General features: G+C 42.8%; 1 protein-coding gene across 1 annotated transcript in view; it reads right to left on the bottom strand.

The window, feature by feature from the left end:
• astn1 (astrotactin 1) overlaps positions 1-20,836 on the bottom strand; it is a 2,207,527-nt gene that overhangs the window by 32,673 nt on the left and 2,154,018 nt on the right. Inside the window, exon 20 of the mRNA XM_043700015.2 lies at positions 3,701-3,836. Within this exon, the coding sequence (XP_043555950.2) occupies positions 3,701-3,836 (136 nt within the window). The remainder of the gene's footprint in view (positions 1-3,700; positions 3,837-20,836) is intronic.

Raw genomic sequence — 20,836 nt, 5'->3', positions numbered from 1 at the left:
AGCGAATCTGGCGTCACATGTAAGGGGGGGCCAGATGAGGTAAGCGTGGCAGTTCTCCTTCTCTAAAGGACATTAGTGAACCAGAGTTTCTTTTGAAAACAACAATGATACCATCACCGGTGCTGTCCATTCCAGATTTATTCATCAACTTTAATTTCCACTTGCTGCCCCTGGTGGGATTTGAATGGCATTAACTTGAGCCTCTGGCTTACTTGTTGCTGACATTTCCACTACACCATTACCTTCCCCAAATTTATACAATGTCTTCTAAAACTCGACAGCATAAAATACAGTGCTTCACATGAAAATAACTGATTTTAAGTAAAGTGCCTGAAGCAAAGATGGGAGCTATTTTGTGCAGAGCATACACCTGTGATTTTCTGTTTCAGAAGTCAGTGGGAATTCATACATATGCAATATGCTTACCTGGAGCTATCAAAGAATACACAGTTAAACTAGGGTTTCAGTGAATATTTACCCTTAACATAGAATGTACTTGCATGGCCTTTCTCTAAACATAGTGACATATGTCCTCAGAACATCTCAAAGCATTCACATTTAAGTGTAATTTCAGGGCGGCATGGTGGCTCAGTGGTTAGCACTGCTGCCTCACAGCACCAGGATCCCAGGTTCGATCCCAGCCTCGGGTGACTGTCTGTGTGGAGTTTCCCTGTGTCTGCGTGGGTTTCCTCCGGGTGCTCCGGTTTCCTCCCACAGTCCAAAGATGTGCAGGTCAGGTGAATTGGCCATGCTAAATTGCCCATAGTGTTGGGTGCATTAGTCAGAGGGAAATTGGCCTCGGTGGTTACTCTTCGAAGGGTCGGTGTGGACTTGTTGGGCCGAAAAGCGTGTTTCTGCACTGTAGGGAATCTAATCTAAAACAAATCTGAAGTGGAATAATCACTGTTACTATGCAGGAAAACTTGGCAGCTAATTTTGAACCACAGTAAGGTAAACCCAATAGGAAATGAAATTAATAACCAATCAAGGAGATTTTAAAAATGTTGACTTGAGGGAGGAATGACTCCCTGCTTTTCAGCAAATAGTGCCATAAGATCACCTGATATCCAACTCTGAATTGGCAGATGGATCTCTGTTTAATATGTTGGGGAATACATGCAAAGATCTTTTAGTACTGCACTCAGTAGTGTCAGGTTGGATCGTAGGCCTGAATGCTGGGAAAAGCCACAATATTTTGATTCACACCAACACTGCTATCAGCTGAGCCAAGTTGACACTTGGACTTACTGAATGCAAATGGGTGCTCACTGGTAGATAAATATTTGCAGGAGATTTCAATGAACATTGAGGAAAATCTGTTTAAATAGGAATACTTGTCAAATTAATATTCCAAACTTAATGGTAGACTTATTCTCCTGTTTGTATAAATACCATTGTTTCCTGGTTTGTCTGAGACTCTGAATGCAGCTGTGCTAACATGATGCCTAATTCCACATCCACACAGGATATACCATCGATAGATGCCTGTGCTGATAGCATGGTCCTTCATTCGAAACCGTCCTTAATCCTTCCTTGGTCTCTGTGCTGGTGTGAGTAAGGTGGTCAGTGCTGACTGGAGCAGGGAGGGGTGCCAGCTCCATCTCAGTTAGGCCCCTGATACCCGATCCCCCTCTTCCTGCGTAGCCTACAGGAACCAAGTGCTAACACAGCAAGCAAGCAACTCTGAGAAACAGCCTGTTCCAATCCATGGGTAGGGCGCTCCTCTTCAGAGGGTCGGTGGGCCAAATGGCCAGCTTCTGCACTGTAGGGATTCCATGATTCAATGAGCCTGGTGCCTGTTGCGGTCTCCAAAGTGTCATCCCAGCAGCCTCTCAGTACCCGCTGCTGGTGTGTGATGCAGATCTGTGCTTCCTGGGCAGCCTGGATGGCAGAGGTGTCATGGTGATCACGAGGGGTTGGCCCATTTCAGATGCCAATGCCTTCAGACAAGGGGGCATGCAAAACCAACGCTTATAGATTGTGCCCTGACATGCTGCTTGGTGCTGCGCATCATAGAGGCTCTTCTCAGCCAGGTGAAATCGCCAGGGTACCTGCTGCGATTGCCACGACAAGAATTCTTGATGTCTAACTTTTTCAGTGCGTCTGGGAAGATGGAGAGCTGCATATTAATGAGGCAAATTGTGGCCTTAAGTAAGGTGTTTAACAAGCTACAATTCCCTTAATTGGCTGGTGAGAAACCCGTCTTGAGGCTTGTCAATGATGATGAGAGATGCTCCCAACATTGAGATGGGACCTATTGGACTTCTCGTCTGATTCTCCCACACACTTCACCATAGCCCACTTTGCTCAAATCCCTAACAGGCTAATAACATTGGTGTGGGATTTGAACCATGCAAGATTTAGACAGGGTAGGTTTCCTTCCATCAAGTGAACTAATTATGTTTTCACAAGGGAAAAATCAACACTTTCATGATCACTTTCTCTGATGGCATTTTATTTTGTTTCATGACCAGATTTTTAAAGGTAAAAATACCTGAATTTACACTCCTTGTTTCAGAATTTCAAAAGTGATGTTAATCTCTGTTGAAGCAGGTTTTAAGTGTTGGAAACAAGGGAGATCTTCTCTGTGATAAATGGTGAAGAAGTGGTCATTGCAGGCACCTTCTCCAGTATCTCCACTTTATAGCTATGAGGTGTGGTCGTTATCCTTGGGAACACTGCACGCATCAATCAGAAATATTTAACATGAAACCGAAACATGTCTCTTCATCGGGAACCCGGTATTCCAGGTTAGCCTAAAAGGTAGAATCAGACTTAACCACGAATGAAGAACCCTTGTTACACTTGCACATTTTCCATATCCTACAACTGTACTTCCAATGGCATTTTGGGCATGACCCCTAACTCAGTCGGAATAGCTGCATTGCTACAAGGCTGCTTGTTGAGATTATACAAATTTATTCCAGATTTTTAAAAAAAACTTTACCAACCAATGCTCTGAGGAAGATTTTCATCCCTTTGTTTTGATATTTTATCTATTCATGGGATGTTGGTGTCACTGACCCAGAGGACAGGTAAGAGTCAAGCAGATTGCAGTAGGCCAGACCGGGTAAGCATGGCAATTTCCTTCCCGGATGGACATTAGTCAACCAGATAGATTTTATCGACAAGTGACAGCATAAATAATGGCAATTACTAAGCTCTGAATTCCAGATTTTTACTTTATTGAAATCAAATTCCACCATCTGCCCTGATGGGATTCCAACCTGAGTCCCCAAAACATGACCTGGTCGATCACTACACCATTTGTCTGAGCAGGATATGAATTCCAATTGAACTCATTGAACGTCCACTTTCACCAGTTTGCCAATGTGACTTGCTAGAAAACAACGACTTTATTACATTAGATTACTTACAGCATGGAAACAGGCCCTTCGGCCCAACAAGTCCACACCGACCCACCGAAGCGCAACCCACCCAGACCCATTCCCCACATTTACCTAATACTACAGGCAATTTAGCATGACCAATTCACCTAACGTGCACATTTTTGGACTGTGGGAGGAAACCGGAGCACCTTGAGGAAACCCACGCAGACACGGGGAGAATGTGCAAACTCCACACAGACAGTCGCCTGAGGTGGGAATTGAACCCAGGTCTCTGGCACTATGAGGCAGCAGTGCTAACCACTGTGCCACCGTGCCGCCCACTTGCTAGATTGTTCTGAGAATCTACTTACATGTACGTAGTATCAGGCTCCAGGCATCTGATGATCAAAGATATAGAGTTTGAAACTTTGTCTGGAACTTTTCCCAACATCACACAGGGAGTCTTGGATCCAGAGGCAATGTCATCCACAAAGCTCAGCACTGACTCTGCAGAGAAAGGAACAGCGAAGAATGAAAGGGGTTCTGTCTGAGTAACGAGCTCATGGTTCATAAGGCCGGATTTATCAGTCATGCAACAGCAGCCCAAATGATATTAATCAGCACTGCTTGGGTAAATATCTTTGTTGAAGATTACGTTGACAGGATGTTGCCAGGTTTAGAGTGTTTGAGCTAAAGGGAGAGGCTGAATTGGCTACGGCTGTTTTCTCTTGGGGGCGGAGGCTGAGGTGACCTTGTCGAGGTCGATAAAATCATGAGGGTCATGGATAGGGTGAAACGCCAAGTTTCTTTCTCCCCCAGGGCAGGAGATTCTAAAACTAGAGAGCATATGTTTAAGATGAGAGAGGAAAGATTTAAAAGGGACCTGAGTGGCAACGTTTTCACACAGAGGGTGAAGTGTGTATGGAATGAACTGCCAGAGGAAGTGGTGGAGGCTGGTACAATTACAACATTTGAAAGGCATCTGGATGGGTATATGAATAGGAAGGTTTCAGAGGAATATGGGCAGAATGCCGGCAAATGGGACGAGATCAGACTGGGATGTCCGGTTGGCACAGATGAGTGGGACCGAAGGGTCTGTTTTTGTACTGTATGACCCTATGAATGAGAACAAATGAATAAAAAGCAGGCTATAATCCAATCCTCCCATTTAAGATCAGCCCGAAGGAGCTGCACAGATACAATTTAAAATGGGGTAAAACCTGTTCGAGTTCAGTTACACACATAGCTTTCAACTCAAAATAAAATCATGAGATTAACATTTAGTTGATTCACTGTTGCACTCAAAACCATTGAAGGCAGTGTTGGCAAGCTGCTGGCAGAAAATTGTACCATTTTCCACCGACTGATATCATTGTGACAAGGCACTGAGATACAGAAGTGCCAACTTTATCTCACATCAATGTGTCCCATTCCCCCTCTGCAGCATATTCTGATTGAGCAAACCACAAAGCTTATCCAACCTGTCACTCACTGCATGCACAAGAACAGCTGAATGATGAGGAGAGAAGGCAGGGCAGATATGCAATGATGCGGAGTATGCACAGGCCATTCAGCCCTAATTGCGCAGGTTGGGGTCTATGCTCCACATGAGCTTCCCCCTGTCCTGTTGCATCCAGTTCTATCAATCAATCTCAGGATGGGTCAGAGACCTGTCCAGACAGCTTGACGCAAAAATTTGCATTACTTGGAATTCCAACCTTTGTTGTAGAACTGCTGAACCTGATGGTGGTTTTCAATTTGGTGAACTGGTTTGTTGCACAACAGTCAAAAGGAGGTCTTGGTGGCAGCAATTACCCCAGCGGTTCGGAACTGGAAGATATATCTGGGGCAGGGTCAGAAATCTCAAGCGCTTCTCCTGGGCAGAAGGTGGCCAATGCCTGACCTGAGCACTGCAAGCCTTTGCGAGCCCCGGGCGTTGGCTATTGGGCACTAAAGTACCACCCAGGCCTGTGCCCTCGATAAGATATACTGTGCCTCAAAATATCACATAAGTGTCTCAAACTGTTGGCACGATCTCTGGCTGCCAACTTGGGCATCATTAACCCTGGTAGTTGCCTTCCCCTTAAAATGAAGGATTCTTTTCCAGGATCCCAGAACAGTTGAATGCCACCCCAGCGCCACTTTAAGTTTGCTGATCTAAGTTATACTGGCACTGAGGTCCTGGAACTGGCCGTGCCGCACCTGATTAGGGAAGGGTCTTCTGCACTACGTTGCTCTCCAGTGACCTCTGGTGGATGCTTTCCTTCTCCAAATCACAGCCCATGCAGACCTGAACACTTATCAACATTACCTTGTCATTCCTGCGACAAAATCCTGGAAATCCCTCACCAGCCCTTGGAGTACCCCCGCTACAGCAGTTCCAGAAGCTGGCTCACCACCATCCTCAGAGCAATTAGGGCTTAGAGGGGGGGGGGGATGAAAAAAAGCCCTCATGATTTTGCTGCATTACAGTAAGGGAGGCAGTGTTAGTTTCCTGATGTCAGACCCTGCTGATCTAGTTTGAGGGGGTTGGACATCACTTCAGCAGAACGGCCAATTGTCCAAACCAAAATTACTCGCAATATTTCTAATACCTGATCCAAAAGGGAGCAAGTCCATTTGCTATTTTACTTCCACATGTGCTGTTGATGAGAACAATATGTATGGGCACCCACACAGAACAATGGTGTTTCACACACTGTCAATTCCCTTTGATGTAAAACTGGACTGTTGTATTGTTTGGTTGGTTTCTATTGAGATGTTAATGAGGGGGCGAGAAATTGACCATAATCTCTGCCCTCCCTGCACGCACCCCTCCCATCTGAAAACAGGAATACATCAATAGTGCTCTGATAATCAGTGCAGGGGTACCCTTTCTGTTTCACGATTTCCATATTTGACATTTTCATACGAGCAGTCCATTAGCAGCTGCACATCATCTGCTAAGAATCTTTGTTGCATTATTGTTTGGAAACAAAGACACATTTATTCAACAGTAGTATAGGCTCTGCCTACACTTTACTGCACTAACTTGAAAAGCTGCAGGGCCGGGAGGTCAATTCGACACAGCTGACAACTGTTTTCTCCAGGTTGCTCCCTTTCAGGTGGTTCCAGTAAATTTGAACAAAGCTGCCACCTATAGGCAAGATGCTGCAGCTCAGCAGAAAGTTCCATGATCTCTCCTCGTCTCTTTCTCAATTATCTACCTATTTTATCCCCTCAATGCCTTGTATTCCAATTACTTGTACATGTGTTTTTGCTGTTCTCTCCTATTTCATTGCGCCTCTCTGAATCCTTCATTTTTCCAACCTCTTCACTTTCTCCTGTTCCAATCTATATCCTTTTACTTTCTCTGATTGACATTCATCACTCTGTCTCTCTGGTTTCCATCTCAATTCATTTGATCATGTGTTCCAATCTCATTGTAACCATCTCTCATACTCCTCCACTTGATCTTTTTGTCTTTTCTTCCCACTGCATTCATTCACTCATCATTTATTCGTTCTTCCGAGTCCCAAAAATGTCACATCAGCAACCCCTTCTCTCCCCTCCTGCTCCCACAAATCTCTGTCTTAACCTTATGTTTCAGTATCCTCCAAACTCTCTCTCTCTCTCTCTCTCTCTCTCTCTCTTTTATTCGGTTACCTATTGCTACAGCTCTGCTTTGTCATTCTTCCGCTTTCACTGTTGTTATAGTTTCTCTCATTTTTCCATTTTCCTTTCCTTTGGTCACCATCTCCTAGACAGATTACCCGGTGACTAGTACACCCCGGTAGCTCAGTATTAAGTGCAAGTGTCAACTTTCACAATTGAAATCCAGGTGACAAATTGTGACTGAGTCATGTTAAAAAAAAAACCCTTGGTGTTCAGTAGTCTCGGAGTATTCAAGTTTTGAAGGATCATTGAAAATGGATTTATTCCAGCAGACCACAAAACCATAAGATGTGGGAGCAGAATTAGGCCATTCAACCCATCAAGTCTGTTCCATTCTATCACAGTTAATATGTTTTCCAAGTCCATTCTCCCATCTTCTCCCCAGAACCTTTGATTCCCTTTATTTATCAAGAGCCTATCCATCTCTGTCTTAAATACACTCAATGACTTGGCCTCCTAGACTTCTGTGACATTAGCTCCCCAGATTTACCACTTTTTGCCTGAAGAAATTCCTCTTCATTTCAGTTCTCAAGGGTAATACCTTTGCTCTGAGGCTGGGCCCTCAGGTCTTAACCTCTCCTCCAAGTGGAAACATCTTCTCCACGTCCACTCTTTCCAGGACTTTCAGTATCTTGTAAGTTTCAATGAGATTCCTTATGTTTTTAAACTCCATCAAGTACAGACCCAGAATCCTCAATGACTCCTCATATGACAAGCTCTTCAACCCCAAGATCATTCTTGTAAACCTCGTCTGGACATCCCTCCAATGCCAGCACATCCTTCCTAAGAAATGGAGCCTAAAATTGCTCACAGTATTCCATAGGGGGTCTGACCAGAGCCTTAAGCAGTCTCAGCACCACATGTCTGCCCTTCTCACTCTCTTGAAATAAATGCTAACATTGCATTTGCCTTCCTAACTGCCAACTGAACCTGCATGTTAATCTTCAGAGAATCCTTCCAAAGACACCAAAGTCCCTTTGTGCTTCAGATTTCCAAAGCTTTTCCCCATTTTGAAAGTAGTCAATGCCTCTATTCTTCCTACTAAAGTGCATACCCTCTCACTTTCCCACACTGTACTCCGCTGCCACTTTGTTGTCCACTCTTCTGGCCTGCCGTGCTTCTGCATCCTCCCCACTTCCTCAACACTATCTGTCCCTCCACCTGTCCTTGTGTCATCTGCAAACATAGCAACAATGTCCTCAGTTTCTTTGTCCATATTGTTAATGTATAACGTGAATAGTTTAAATTCAAGGCAGACTATAAAAGAAATAAAAAGGAAGGATAACTCAGGCGATATTACTAGGGATGCTGGAAATCATGAGGGTAAGAAAGCTAGCATAAAGGTACTTTACCTGAATGCTCATAGCTCATAACCAGGTGGATGAGTTAACGGCACAAATCATTATGATTGAATATGATTTGTAACCATTACAGAGACATGGTTACAGGATGGTCATAACTGGGAGTTAAAATATCCAGGGGTATCAGACAATTCGGAAGGACAGACAGAAGGAAGGTGGTGTCGCTCTGATATTCATGGACAACATCAGGGTGTTGCTGAGAGATGATATAGGTTCTGTGGAGAATAAGGTTGAATCCATTTGGGTGGAAATTAGAAATTCGAAGAAGAAAAAGTCACTGATAGGCAAAATGAATAGGCCACCAAATAAAAGCATCTCATTGGGCTGGGCAATAAACAAAGAAATAATTAATGCCTGTAAAAATGGTATGGCAATCATCATGGAAGATTTTAACCAACATGCTGATTGGTTGAACCAACACGGTCAGGGTAGTCTTGACGAAGAGATCGTTGAGCGTATCTGAGATAGTTTTCTTGAGCAGTATATAATGGATAAGGTAGCAAACTATCCTAGATCTGGTCCTATGTAATGAGATAGGAATAATTAATGACCTCATAGTTAGGGATCCTCTTGGAAGGAGTGATCACAGTATGGTTAAATTTAGAATATAGAGGGAGAGTGTGAAAATAAAGTCCAATACCAGGGTCCTGCACTTAAACAAGGGAGGCTATTATCATTATTACAAAAGAGGCAGTGTTGGGAAAGCTAATTGAAAAGTCTCCTGGCCCTGATGGAGTGCATCCCAGGGTACTAAAAGAGATGACGGGAGAAATAGCAAGCACACTGGTAGTAATTTTCCAAAATTCGCTTGACTCTGGGGCAGTGGCAGCAGACTGGAAAACAGCAAATGTGACATCGCTGTTTAAAAAGGGAGGTAAACAAAGATGGGGAATTATAGACCAGTTAGCTTAACCTCTCTCATGGGGAATATGCTCGAGTCTATTATCAAGGAAGAAATAGCAAAGCATCTGGATTGAAAGTGTCCCAATGGGCAGACGCAGCATGAAGGGCAGGTCATGCTTAACAAATCTTTTGGAATTCTATGAAGACACTACGAGGAAGGTGGACAAAAGGGCACCTGGTAGATGTGGTGTACCTAGATTTCCAAAAGGCCTTTGACAAGGTGCTGCACAAGAGGCTGCTGCATGAGATAAAGATGCATGCCATTACAGGTAAAGTATTAGCATGGATAGAGGATAGTTGACTAACAGGAAGCGAAGAGTGGGGATAAATGAGTGCTATTCTGGCTGGCAATCAGTGACAAGTGGTGTGCCTCAGTGATCGGTGTTGGGACCACAATTATTCACAATTTATATCAATGATTTGGAGTTGGAGACACTAAGTTTGAAGATGACACTAAGATGAGTGGCAGAGCAAAGTGTGTAGAGGACTGGGAAACTTTGCAGAGGGACATGGATACTTTGAGTGATTGAGCAAAGGTCTGAAATGGAATACAATGTTAATAAATGTGAAGTCATCCATTTTGGTAGGAGTAACAATTAAGGGTTATGGTGAGAGCGCGGGTAGGTGCATCTGAGTCCATGAAAAGATCAGCCATGATCATATTGAATGGTGGATCAGGCTTGATAGGCCAGATGGCCTACCCCTGCTCCTAGTTCTTATGTTAGTTGTGGTCCCAAAACTGACCCCTGAAGAACTTCGCTAGTTTTCAGGATGGTTGCCATTCTGATAAAGACTTTTTCCCTATTCTTTGTTTTCTGCCAGTCAGACAAACCTCTATCCATGCTATCTGTTCTTGCCCCTAACACATGGGCTCTTATTTAGCAGCCTCCTCTATAGTACCTTGTCAAAAGCCTTTGGGAAATCCAAATAAATCACATCCACTGGTTCTCCTTTGTCTAACTTGCTCATTTCCGCCTCAAAAAAATTCTAACACACTTGTCAGACATGAAGCCATGCCGACTCAGCCTATTGTACGATGTATTTCCGAGTACTCTGCAACTTCATTCTTAATCAAGGACTCCAAAATCTCCAATGAGATCAGGTAAACAGGCCTATAGTTTCCTGTCTTCTACCTCCCTCCCTTATTAAACAGAGGTGTTACATTAGTCATTTTACAGTTCCCCTGGGACTCTCCCTGATTCCAGTGATTCCTGAAAGATCACCACCAATGGCTCTACAATCTCCTCAGCTATCTCCTTCAGAACTCTGGGTGTAGTTCACCTGGTCAGATGATTTATCTACCTTCAGACCTTGCAGTTTCCCTAGCACCTTCCTATTAGTGATGCCACCATACTCACCTCTGTCTCCTGACTCTCTTGAAGTTCTGGTATGCTGCTGATGCCTTCCACTGAAAACTGATGCAAATTACCTATTCAGTTCCTCCATTTTTGTTTGTTCCCCATTACTATCTCTTCAGCCTCATTTTCCAAAGGTCCAATTGTTCAGGCTGGCCTTTCTCTTACCTTTTAGATATTGAAAAAAATTTGTAATCTTCTTTTATATTACTAGTTAGCTTACTCTCATATTTCATATTCTTCCCTCTTCTGTGTTTTTTAGTTATCCTCGATTGGTGTTTAAATGCTAGTCTTCACAACATTGTATGCTTTTACTTTTGTTTTTATGCTGTCCCTGACTTCCCTTGTCAGCCATTGTTGTTTGTCCTCCCCTCAGTCTGTTTCTTCCACATCGGGATGGGTTTCTGCTGTACCTCCCAAATTAGTCCCAGAAACTGCTGCTCAACCATCTTCCCTGCTAGGGTCCCCTTCCAATCAACTCTGGCCAGCTCCTCCCTCGTGTCTCAGTAGTTACCTTTTTTCACTTGTAATACCATTACATCTGATTCCAGCTTCTTCCTGTCCAACTGCAGGGTGAATTCTATCATATTTTGGTTGCTGGCTCTACAGGTTGTCGCCTTAAACTCCCTCATCAAATCTGTTTCATTACACATCATTAAACCCAGAATGGCCTGATTCCCTCGTGGGCTCCACTACAAGTTGTATTAAAAACAAAAGCTTGTAAACATTCTATGAATTCTTTTTCTTGGGATCTGCTAGCAATCTGATATTCCCAGTTCACCTGCATATTGAAGTTCCCCATGATTATTGTAGTAGTACCCTTCATAGATGTCTTTTCTATCTCCTGATTTATTTTTTTGTCCCACATCCTGCCTAATGCTGGGAGGTGCATACCTAACTCCCATCAGGGTCTTTTCTCCTTTGCAATTTCTCAACCCAACCCATTCCGATTCCGTGCCTTTCGACTCTATTTACACAATGGGCTGAATGGTCTACCTTGGCTCCATATCTCTCTGCCTTTGTGGAAACATATGGATTGGTTTTTTTTTGAAAAGCACATTGCAAGTTTACTGTGGATATTGGAGATTTTATTTTTAACAAGGCTTCCTGTGAGTTATTACCATCACCAATAAGAGACAATCCAACCACTGCCCCATTGACATTCAATGGTGTTAGCTTCACTGAATCCCCCGCCATCAACATCCTGGGGATTATTATTGACCAGAAACTCAACTGGACTCACCACATAAACAGGTCACAAACTAGGAATACTGCAGCAAGCAACTCACCTCCTGACTCCCCAAAATCTTTCCACCATCTACAAGGCACTAGTCAGGAGTGTGATGGAATATTGCCCACTTCCCTGAATGGGTACTGTCTCAGCAACACTCAAGAAGCTTGACACCATCTAGGACAAAGCAGCCCACTTGATTAACACCACATCCACAAACATCCACTCTCTCTACTACTGATGCTCAGTAGCAGCAGTGTGTACTATTTACAACATGCACTGCAGAAATTCAAAGATCCTCAGACAGCACCTTTCAAACCCATGACCACTTGCATCTCGAAGGACTAGGGTAGCAGATATATGGAAATGCCACCACCTTCAAGTTCGCCTCCAAGCCACTCACCATCCTGACTTGGAAATATATATCACCGTTCCTTCACGGACACTGGGTCAACCTGAAATTCCCTCCCTGTGGGCATTTTGGGTCAACCCACAGCAGGTGGACTGCAGCAGTTCAAGAAGGCAGCTCACCACCACCTTCCCAAGGGTAACTAGGGACGGGCAATAAATGCTGGCCAGTCAGAAATGCCCACATCCCACAAATAAGAAAAAAAGACTAAGGATCAAGGATTTCTTTACTGAGTGAGTTCTGTCTACAATTCTTCACAAACTACAGTGGCTGCTTAGTGACTTAGCCACAGCAGTTAGAACATCAGAGCAACAGATTCCAGAACATCCTATGCTTTACCCTTTTGGTTCCAATGTTTTATATCAGACAGTTAGTCTCTGCAGTCAATTTTCTCTCCCTTATGCTGAAGAGAAAGTTTGTGTGTGCATATTTTTCCCCAGGGATAAGAGTTATACTTCTATGTGACTGACTGTGTTAACCAATCACTGCACCTTTGTTGAATAAGTTTTGTTTTAATAATAAGCCCATAATTGGATTTATTAAGAAGCCCAGTTGATAGATTTTGTTGTTTAAAAACTGATCTAAATGAAGTATTACATTGGTGATTTTGGCAACTGGAAAAAAACATCTACAAGTTATGATTTGACCTGTAGAATAGTGGGACTAGTGCAATGGTGCTTACCTCCAACCTTGTCTGTATTATAAAAGCGGGGGCCCACTGCAGAATACCCAAGTGGAGCAATATGTCATTGGAAACGTAGCACCAACAACATTAAAAAATATAAAAGGAGAAACACCAGCGCTCCTGTGCATTACAATATTGAAGATGGCTTTGCCAATGGCTAAGACTTTGCAGGGGAGGAAGCTTTATCCCTGAATAATGTACAAAGAATAACCAAGGTTAGGCTAATCAAATTAGCTGAGAAGATTGGATTAGCGTTAAAAGTAGGGGCTAGGATGACAGACATTATTGAGGTAATAGCACAACATATGCAATTCAAAGCACATCAACACAAATCAGTCAGGGAGTCAACTGAGTTGACAAGAATTCAATTGCAGATGAGGCTGTTTGAACAGGAACTTTTTTTTAAATTGGAATTGAAACAGAACTACTTTAGAGAGTGGAGAAGGAAAAAGAAAGAGAATCTCAGAAATTAGAGCTGGAATTTAAAGTGGGAAATGGGCAGTGAGAATAGCAGCATTTAAAGGCTGGAACTAAAGAAAATGAAGCCTCTGACTCCAGGAACATCATGATGAAGAATTACCCAAGACCTAGTGGAGAAGCTGATCAAAGTTGCACAAGCTGTCTTAAAATTTGACAAAAGGTGCTCTCAGATATTATTTCTTTTGGAAAAGATAACTGAGCAGACTTGGCCGAAAGAAAACTGGACATTGGTCAGACAAAGCAAGCCAATGGGAAGAGCTCATGAAGTTTGTGCCTTGCATTCTGAGGAGGCTTCTGTAGATTAAAAATGCTATTCTTTGTACAGTCGAGTTGATCACCCAAGCTGATGGGCATAAAGTTTGGAATGTGTTGAAGCAGCCTGGCCCAATTTATATTGAATCTGAGTGAATAGAGCAAAACAACTTTGACCATCTGATGCAGACTTGAAGGTTCGAAACTGTATGCGCTGCTGAAGGAAATAATTCTCGAAGAAAATTTTCAAAGTTCAACCCCCTCCATTGGTATGAACACACAGAGAAAATCAGCTAGTCCCAACATTTAGGCAGACATCTTAGATGGCTGATGACGACAAGTTGGCCCACAAATCTTGTTTTTACTGTCACAGTCTCAAACATAAGGAGGGTAGAAGGTGGGAAGGTGAGAGGAGGACAACTAGCCAGGGACAGAAGGGGCAGCTGGAAATGGTCCAGAACCTCCTCCTCAGGCCAGGAAGGATATTGCTGAAGATGGAGTGGATGTCCAAATGCCTGGGTGCTTCCACTGTCACAATGTGAGACACCTTTGTGCAGTGTTTTGGAAGTCACATGGTAAATCCTCCAGCATATGCAAGATCAGTGCAGAAAAACGAGAGTACAACAGATCAAGTTGGAGCTCTGACTACAGATGCAAGACCAATTATAAACATGGCTTTGAGCGCAAGGAGAGTAGACAAAGCACTGAGAGTTACAGGGAATTCTTGTCAAAAGGAGAAGGAACTCCCTATTCCTCAAATGAGTCAAGTAAGTCGACAGTGGTGCTGAGGGATAGAGGAGCCACTTATTAATTCCTGCTGGGAAAATACATGGTTTTTCTACCAGACAGTGACATTAAATGACAAAGTTCTAGAACCTATGGCCAGAATCTGCGAAGACTTGCGGTTGGATCTCACTCAGAAAAGAAGGCCTTAAGGCAAATTGTGTGTTAAAAAGGCATCTAACAATCTGTAATCCCCCTTAAATGGCAATTCGTCACTGCCTCAGTGAAATTTGCCTCACCGTTTGGTAAAATCAGAAAAGATGCAACAAGATGCTCCTGATGTTGAGCCTTGCTGGACTTATTAAGTATTTGTGCCACAAATCTCAACATTGTTCATGTCATTTGGACCCCTATAAGATACTGCCACATATCTTTGGGGCAATTGACTTGAATTTCTTTTGTTTGCCACACCAGAATCACCAAATCAGTCGACTTGCTCAAGAGCTTTTGAATGCATTAGGGTCACAATGTTTTGGACTGAAGGATGAGTTATGTTAGACTCTGTATCTTTACTCTGGAAGCGATTCACAGGATGCTGCAAAGTCGCTCAAGAACATCTTCCAGCAGCATAAACAACCATGAAGTAATGGATCAACAAGTATAACTAGATTGCAAACATTTGAATGTCTTAACTTGTTATTTTTTTTTGTTTTGCCCACATTTTGTATGGAATGAGCTGCTCGAAGTGATGAAGTCTGGTATAATTACAACATTTAAAAGGGATCTGGATGGGTACATGAATAGGAAGGTTTTACAGGGGCATGGGCCAAATGCTGGCAAATGGGAAAAGATTAACTTAGGATATCTGGTGGGCATGGACGAGTTGGACCGCAGGGTCTGCTTCTGTGCTGTAGAACTCAATGACACTTAATATTCAAAATAAAAACGCAAAGTGCGAGGGAATTGAACAGGTCTGGCAGCATCTGTGGAGAGAGAAACAGTTCTCACATTCTCCCAGAGAGAGGGGAATGCAAGGTCTCAATAGGAGTGCCGAAAACGTTTATGAATTCGTAGCTCTTGCAAAGAGGCTCAGGCAGCGTGTAAAACTAACCACTGACCTGTTGGGCCGAACAATCAGCTTCTAAGCTGCAAATTCTATGAAAATGTTTTCAGTAATTGGACTATGAATTTGTCATGCCAGCAGTTAACTGCACAAAATGCTATGTAATAGTACCTAATGGCTCAAATACCAATGGGGCCAGTGAATGGGGCAAACATGATGGTTATCTATCTGACGTAAATCACCGATTTTGTGTACTTAATCCATTAAAACGAATGTTCGATTGATGTTCAGCCAAAAAAACCATACACTTGATCGTACGTGAAACATTTGGGAATAGGGCAGTGCGATAATTTCAATAATTTTCAATATTATATATTTGCGGAGATGTTTTACAATTTGAAAGTGATCTGTGCTATTGAGAAATAACCTGCATGGATAAAAGTTTGACTATTACTGATTCAAGCAGCTACAAACATGTTTCATTTGGTATATAGAAAAGATCAGAGATTATAATTTCAGAAACAAAGATGAGGGGAAAAAATGGAGCAGGAGTCAAAGTGATGAGAAATAATTGGAGCCCTTATCGATTACTATCAATAGCTCCAAGTTTAAACATAAACATTAAAGTGCATGTTAACCAGCTCAGACTCCCCAAGTAATTTATAAGACTTCAAAACCCACGCTGTCTTCAGGACTTTAGTCATCTGATCTATGATATACTTACGTGACTCAGTGTCACATTTTGTATTGCAATGCTTCTGGAGAGTGCCAAGGTATGTTTTATTATGTTAAAGATGCTATTTATATAGAAAACATTGTTGTAAGCCTGGGAGCACTATCCCAACAACATTATACTCAATGAATGTCCCAGAATTCTCCATCGCTATTCACAGAATGGCTTCAGCCCAGGAGGCAATGATATGGCGTCTCGGGTCTGTCCTGGCACATTGAAAGAGCAATTCAACCTCAGGACCAATCCACTCAACATTTCTTTCTTTTTCAGGTAATGATCTAATTCCTTTATCAAAGACTCCACTCACTGTGCATGTCTCAGTCGCACTGTCAGCCAACATATTCCAGATCCCCACGACTCACTGTGTGAAAACGTTCCCTTTCACATCATCATTGTTTCTTTTATCATGTTTCTTAAATTTGCACTTGTTTGCAAATCTTCCACAAATAGGAATATTTTATCCTGATCTAATCTATTCCGGCCTTTTGTGTTTTTGACAACTCCCATCAGTCTCCTCTCAAAAATCTCTTCTTCAAGGAAAACATTGCAAACTTCTCCAATCTCGGCAATTTGAGATCCTCATCTGAAAAATATTGTTGGGAATTTTTTCTGCCCTCATGTACAAGCCTTCACTTTCTTGATGCGTGATCCTAATACTCTTACTGAGGCCAAACTAGTGTTCTGCTAAAATTTGACTTGATTTCCTTAGATTTGTATGCGTACCCCTATTAATAAAGTCCAGAATGCCATATGCTTCATCAACCCCTTACATAAAATGTCCTGCCACCTTCAAAGATTTATATCTATGTACATCCCAAATCTTTCTGCTATTCAACTTACCATCTTTAGAATTGTACCTTTTATTCTATATTGATTCTCTGCACTTCTCCTTCCAAAATGCATCACTACACTTGTCTGAATTAAATTTCGCTTGCTATTTCCCTACCCAATATATCAACCTGTCAAACTTCTTTTGCAATTTTACATCATCATCCTCATGGCCTTGTTTTGTATCAATCTCAAATTTTAAACTGTGATCCGTACACCTAGGTACAGGTGATCCACATACATATCAGGTAGACTAGGGATCCTCACACTGATCCCCTGGGAAACCTACAGGGATTTGATATGAGTGCAGGACATCGAAGGTCCTAGGTGCCAATATAATTCAGGACATAAAATGTCTGCAGTAAATGTTGGCAACTCAAAGAGCTTCAGCTCAAAGCTTCTGAACTGAGGCCTGAACTGCAGACATCATGGTGTGTCAGGAAGGAGGAAGGCTAACTGAGCACTTTGTCCCAGGAAGCAGTTCCACCAGTTAGGGTGATTCTGATTTGGTGGCTGATCAGGGACAGAAGGGCATGACAATGAATGAGGCGGGGGGTGTAGCATGGCAGATAGGAGAGAAGCAGCCTCAATCTTCACAGATGTACAACAGGGTTGAGGTTCTTGTAGGCTGGATGGATAAAAGTGGTGTTGACAGTATGAGTGAGCAAACTACCCACAGCACCATGATAGAGGAAGCTATTCCAGTGAGGAAAGTTAATTGGAATGGAGTGGTAATGTGAAACAATAGAGTCAGGGGACAAACACAGCTGTCCGCAACTGATAGTGAGAATCCACCAGTTGACAACTGGTGTCATCGCTATAGACCTTCACTCTGGGCTGGAGAGGAACTTAGAATCATAGAGTCAGCATGGAAACAGACCCTTTGGTCCAACTCATCCATGCTGACACGATATCCTAAACAAATCTAGTCCTATATGTCAGCATTTGGCCCATTTCCCTCTAAGCCCTTCCGAATATGATATCCATCCAGATACCTTTTAAATGTTGCAATTGTACCAGCCTCCACCACTTCCTCTGGCAGCTCATTCAATACACACACCACCCTCTGCATGAAAACATTGCCCCCTCAGTTCCCTTTTATATCTTTCCCCTTTCACCTTAAAATGTAAGCTCTCTCGTTTTCGGCTCCCTCAACCCAGTGAAAAGATCTTGTCTGTTTACCCTATCCAATTCCCTCATGATTTTATGAACCTCTATAAGGTCAGCTCTCAGCCTCCAATGCTCCAGTGAAAATAGCCCCAGCCTATTCAGCCTCTCCCTGTAGCTCAAACCTTCCAACCCTGGCAACATCCTTGTAAATCTTTTCTGACTCCTTTCAAGTTTCACAACTTCATTCCTATAGCAGGGAGACCAGAACTGCACACAGTATTCCAAAAGTGGGCTAACTAACATCCTGTACAGCCACACCATGACCTCCCAACTCCTATAGTCAATGCTCTGACCAATAAAGGCAAGCATAGCAAATGCCTTCTTGACTATCCTGTCCATCTGGAACTCCACTTTCAAGGAACTATAACCTGCATGCCGAGATCTCTTTGTTAAACAACACTCCCAAGGACTTTACTATTAAGTGTATAAGGCCTGCCTTGATTTGCCTTTCCAAAATGCAGCACCTCACATTTATCTAAATTGAACTCCATCTGCCACTCCTCAGCCCATTGGCCCAACTGATTAAGATCTCGTTGTACTCTTAGGTAACCTTCTTCACTGTGCACTACATCTCCAATTTTGGTGTCATCTACAAACTTACTAACCATATCTCCTATGTTGACATCCAAATCATTTATGTAAGTGACAAAAGGCAGTGGACCCAGCACTGATCCTTGTGGCTCACCGCTGGTCACAGTCTGAAGAGCAACTGTCCACCACCACCCTCTGTCTTCTACCTTCAAGCCAGTATCCAAGTGGCTAGTTCTCCCTGTAATCCATGTGATCTAACCTTGCTAACCAGTCTACCATGTGAAGCCTTGTTGAGCACCTTACTGAAGTCCATACATACCATGTCCACCACTCTGCCCTCATCAATACTCTTTGTTAATTCTTCAAATAACTCAACCAAGTTAGTGAGTCATGACTTCCCACACACAAAGCCATGTTGATTATCCACAATCTTGCAATGTGAGGGGGACGAATTGATGGCTGTGGTCCAACAAAGCAGCAAAAACCTCGATGGGATGAAGAAAGAGGTTCTGTTGAGGGAGTATAAGTAGTGAAAGGTGGAATTGAACAGCTGACTCTAAAAAGGTATTGCGATCACTCACTGAACCATGAACAAACTGGTGCAAGGTAATGAAGATCAGGGAGTTAAATGGGTAATAATGGAGAATTAAACCTAGGTGTGAATTGCTTTCAGCCTGAATAGCAGTCAATCTGTCTGACAGGCAAATTGCTAATTTTGGTGGTCTCATTAGAATGTCATATAGTGATACATGTTTTAACAGCCTGTGGAACAGTGGAGCATGATTATTGGCGCAAACATCCCAGTGAATTCGCAGTACACTCAAGAGATGAGGATATCAGCATTTCCTTTTAGAATCTTTCATTAGATGTGAATCTCCCCAGTTCTCTATCAGACACAGGCAGGTTAACTTGCTGACTTTTCTCTGACTACTTCAAAGTTGCTGAAGCAGTTTAAGACTTCTTTCCAGTTCTGCAGAGCTGAAGGTAAGTAACACTTACTCCCACACAGGGACTGCAGCATGGTGGTGAAGTTACTGAACTAACAATCCAGAAATCTGAGACACATCGCAGCAGCTTGGGGAATTTAAATTCAATTAATTGATATTTCTGCAATAAAATGTTCATCAAATTAATAATAATCATAAAACTGCTGGTCACCATCAAAATTCTTCAGGGGAGAAAATGTGCCTTTCTGCCCTGATCTGAGCTATCTGCAACTGCTAAAACTGTCTAAACATCTCCAGAGACTAAAGCACAAGATGCACTTAGTGGCTGTAGAACGAAACTCCACAGAATAGCTGGGAAGAAAAACCACTCTCACGAGGAGTGCAAATAAGGGAGATTCAAGTCCTATTGCGTGCCACTGCTCACTGCAGAGAGACCACAGACAGAGAAACAATCTTACCCAGTACAGAAAGGAGTAATCATCCAATTGCTCAGATGTAAGTTTGCTCGCTGAGCTGGAAGGTTCATTTTCAGAAGTTTCATCACCGTACTAGGTAGCATCATCAATGAGCCTCCAGTGAAGCACTGGTGTTAGTGACCTGCTTTCTATTTATGTGTTCAGGTTTGCTTGGGTTGGTGATGTCATATCCTGTTCTTTTTCTCAGAGACTGGTAAATGGGATCCAAGTCGATGTGTTTGTTGATAAAGCTCCAGTTGGAATGCCACTCTTCCAGGAATTCTTGTTCATGTCTCTGTTTGTCTTGTCCTAGGATGGATGTGTTGTCCCAGTCAAAATTGTGTTCTTCCTCATCTGTATGTAAGGATACTAGTGAGAGTGGGTCATGTCTTTTTGTGGCTAGTTGATGTTCATATATGATGTTACCTACTATGGTGACGAAACGTCTACAAATGAACCTTCCAGCTCAGTGAGCAAACCTACATCCAGAATCTCAACCTGATTTACATGGACAGACACTTCTGCAAAACATGGATGTGTGCAATACAGCCCCAGAAAATTATATGTCTGGGGGCAACACTTACACTTTTAGGTCCCCTCAGCATTTTTTTTTAAACAATAATGGTGAGGCTCTCCAATGCTTCAAAAAATGCCTGCCTTGCTGTTTCACTTATTAGGGCTCATTCATTTTGACAGGCACGGGATTGATTTAGAGAGAATGTGCAGG

The sequence above is a fragment of the Chiloscyllium plagiosum genome, unplaced genomic scaffold (assembly GCF_037043375.1).
Source record: "Chiloscyllium plagiosum isolate Xiang-an unplaced genomic scaffold, Cpla_swu_hap1 HiC_scaffold_9, whole genome shotgun sequence".
Lineage (NCBI taxonomy): Eukaryota > Metazoa > Chordata > Chondrichthyes > Orectolobiformes > Hemiscylliidae > Chiloscyllium > Chiloscyllium plagiosum.
The sequence above is the reverse complement of the archived record's forward strand: the minus strand, read 5'-3'. Positions and strand labels throughout refer to the sequence as shown.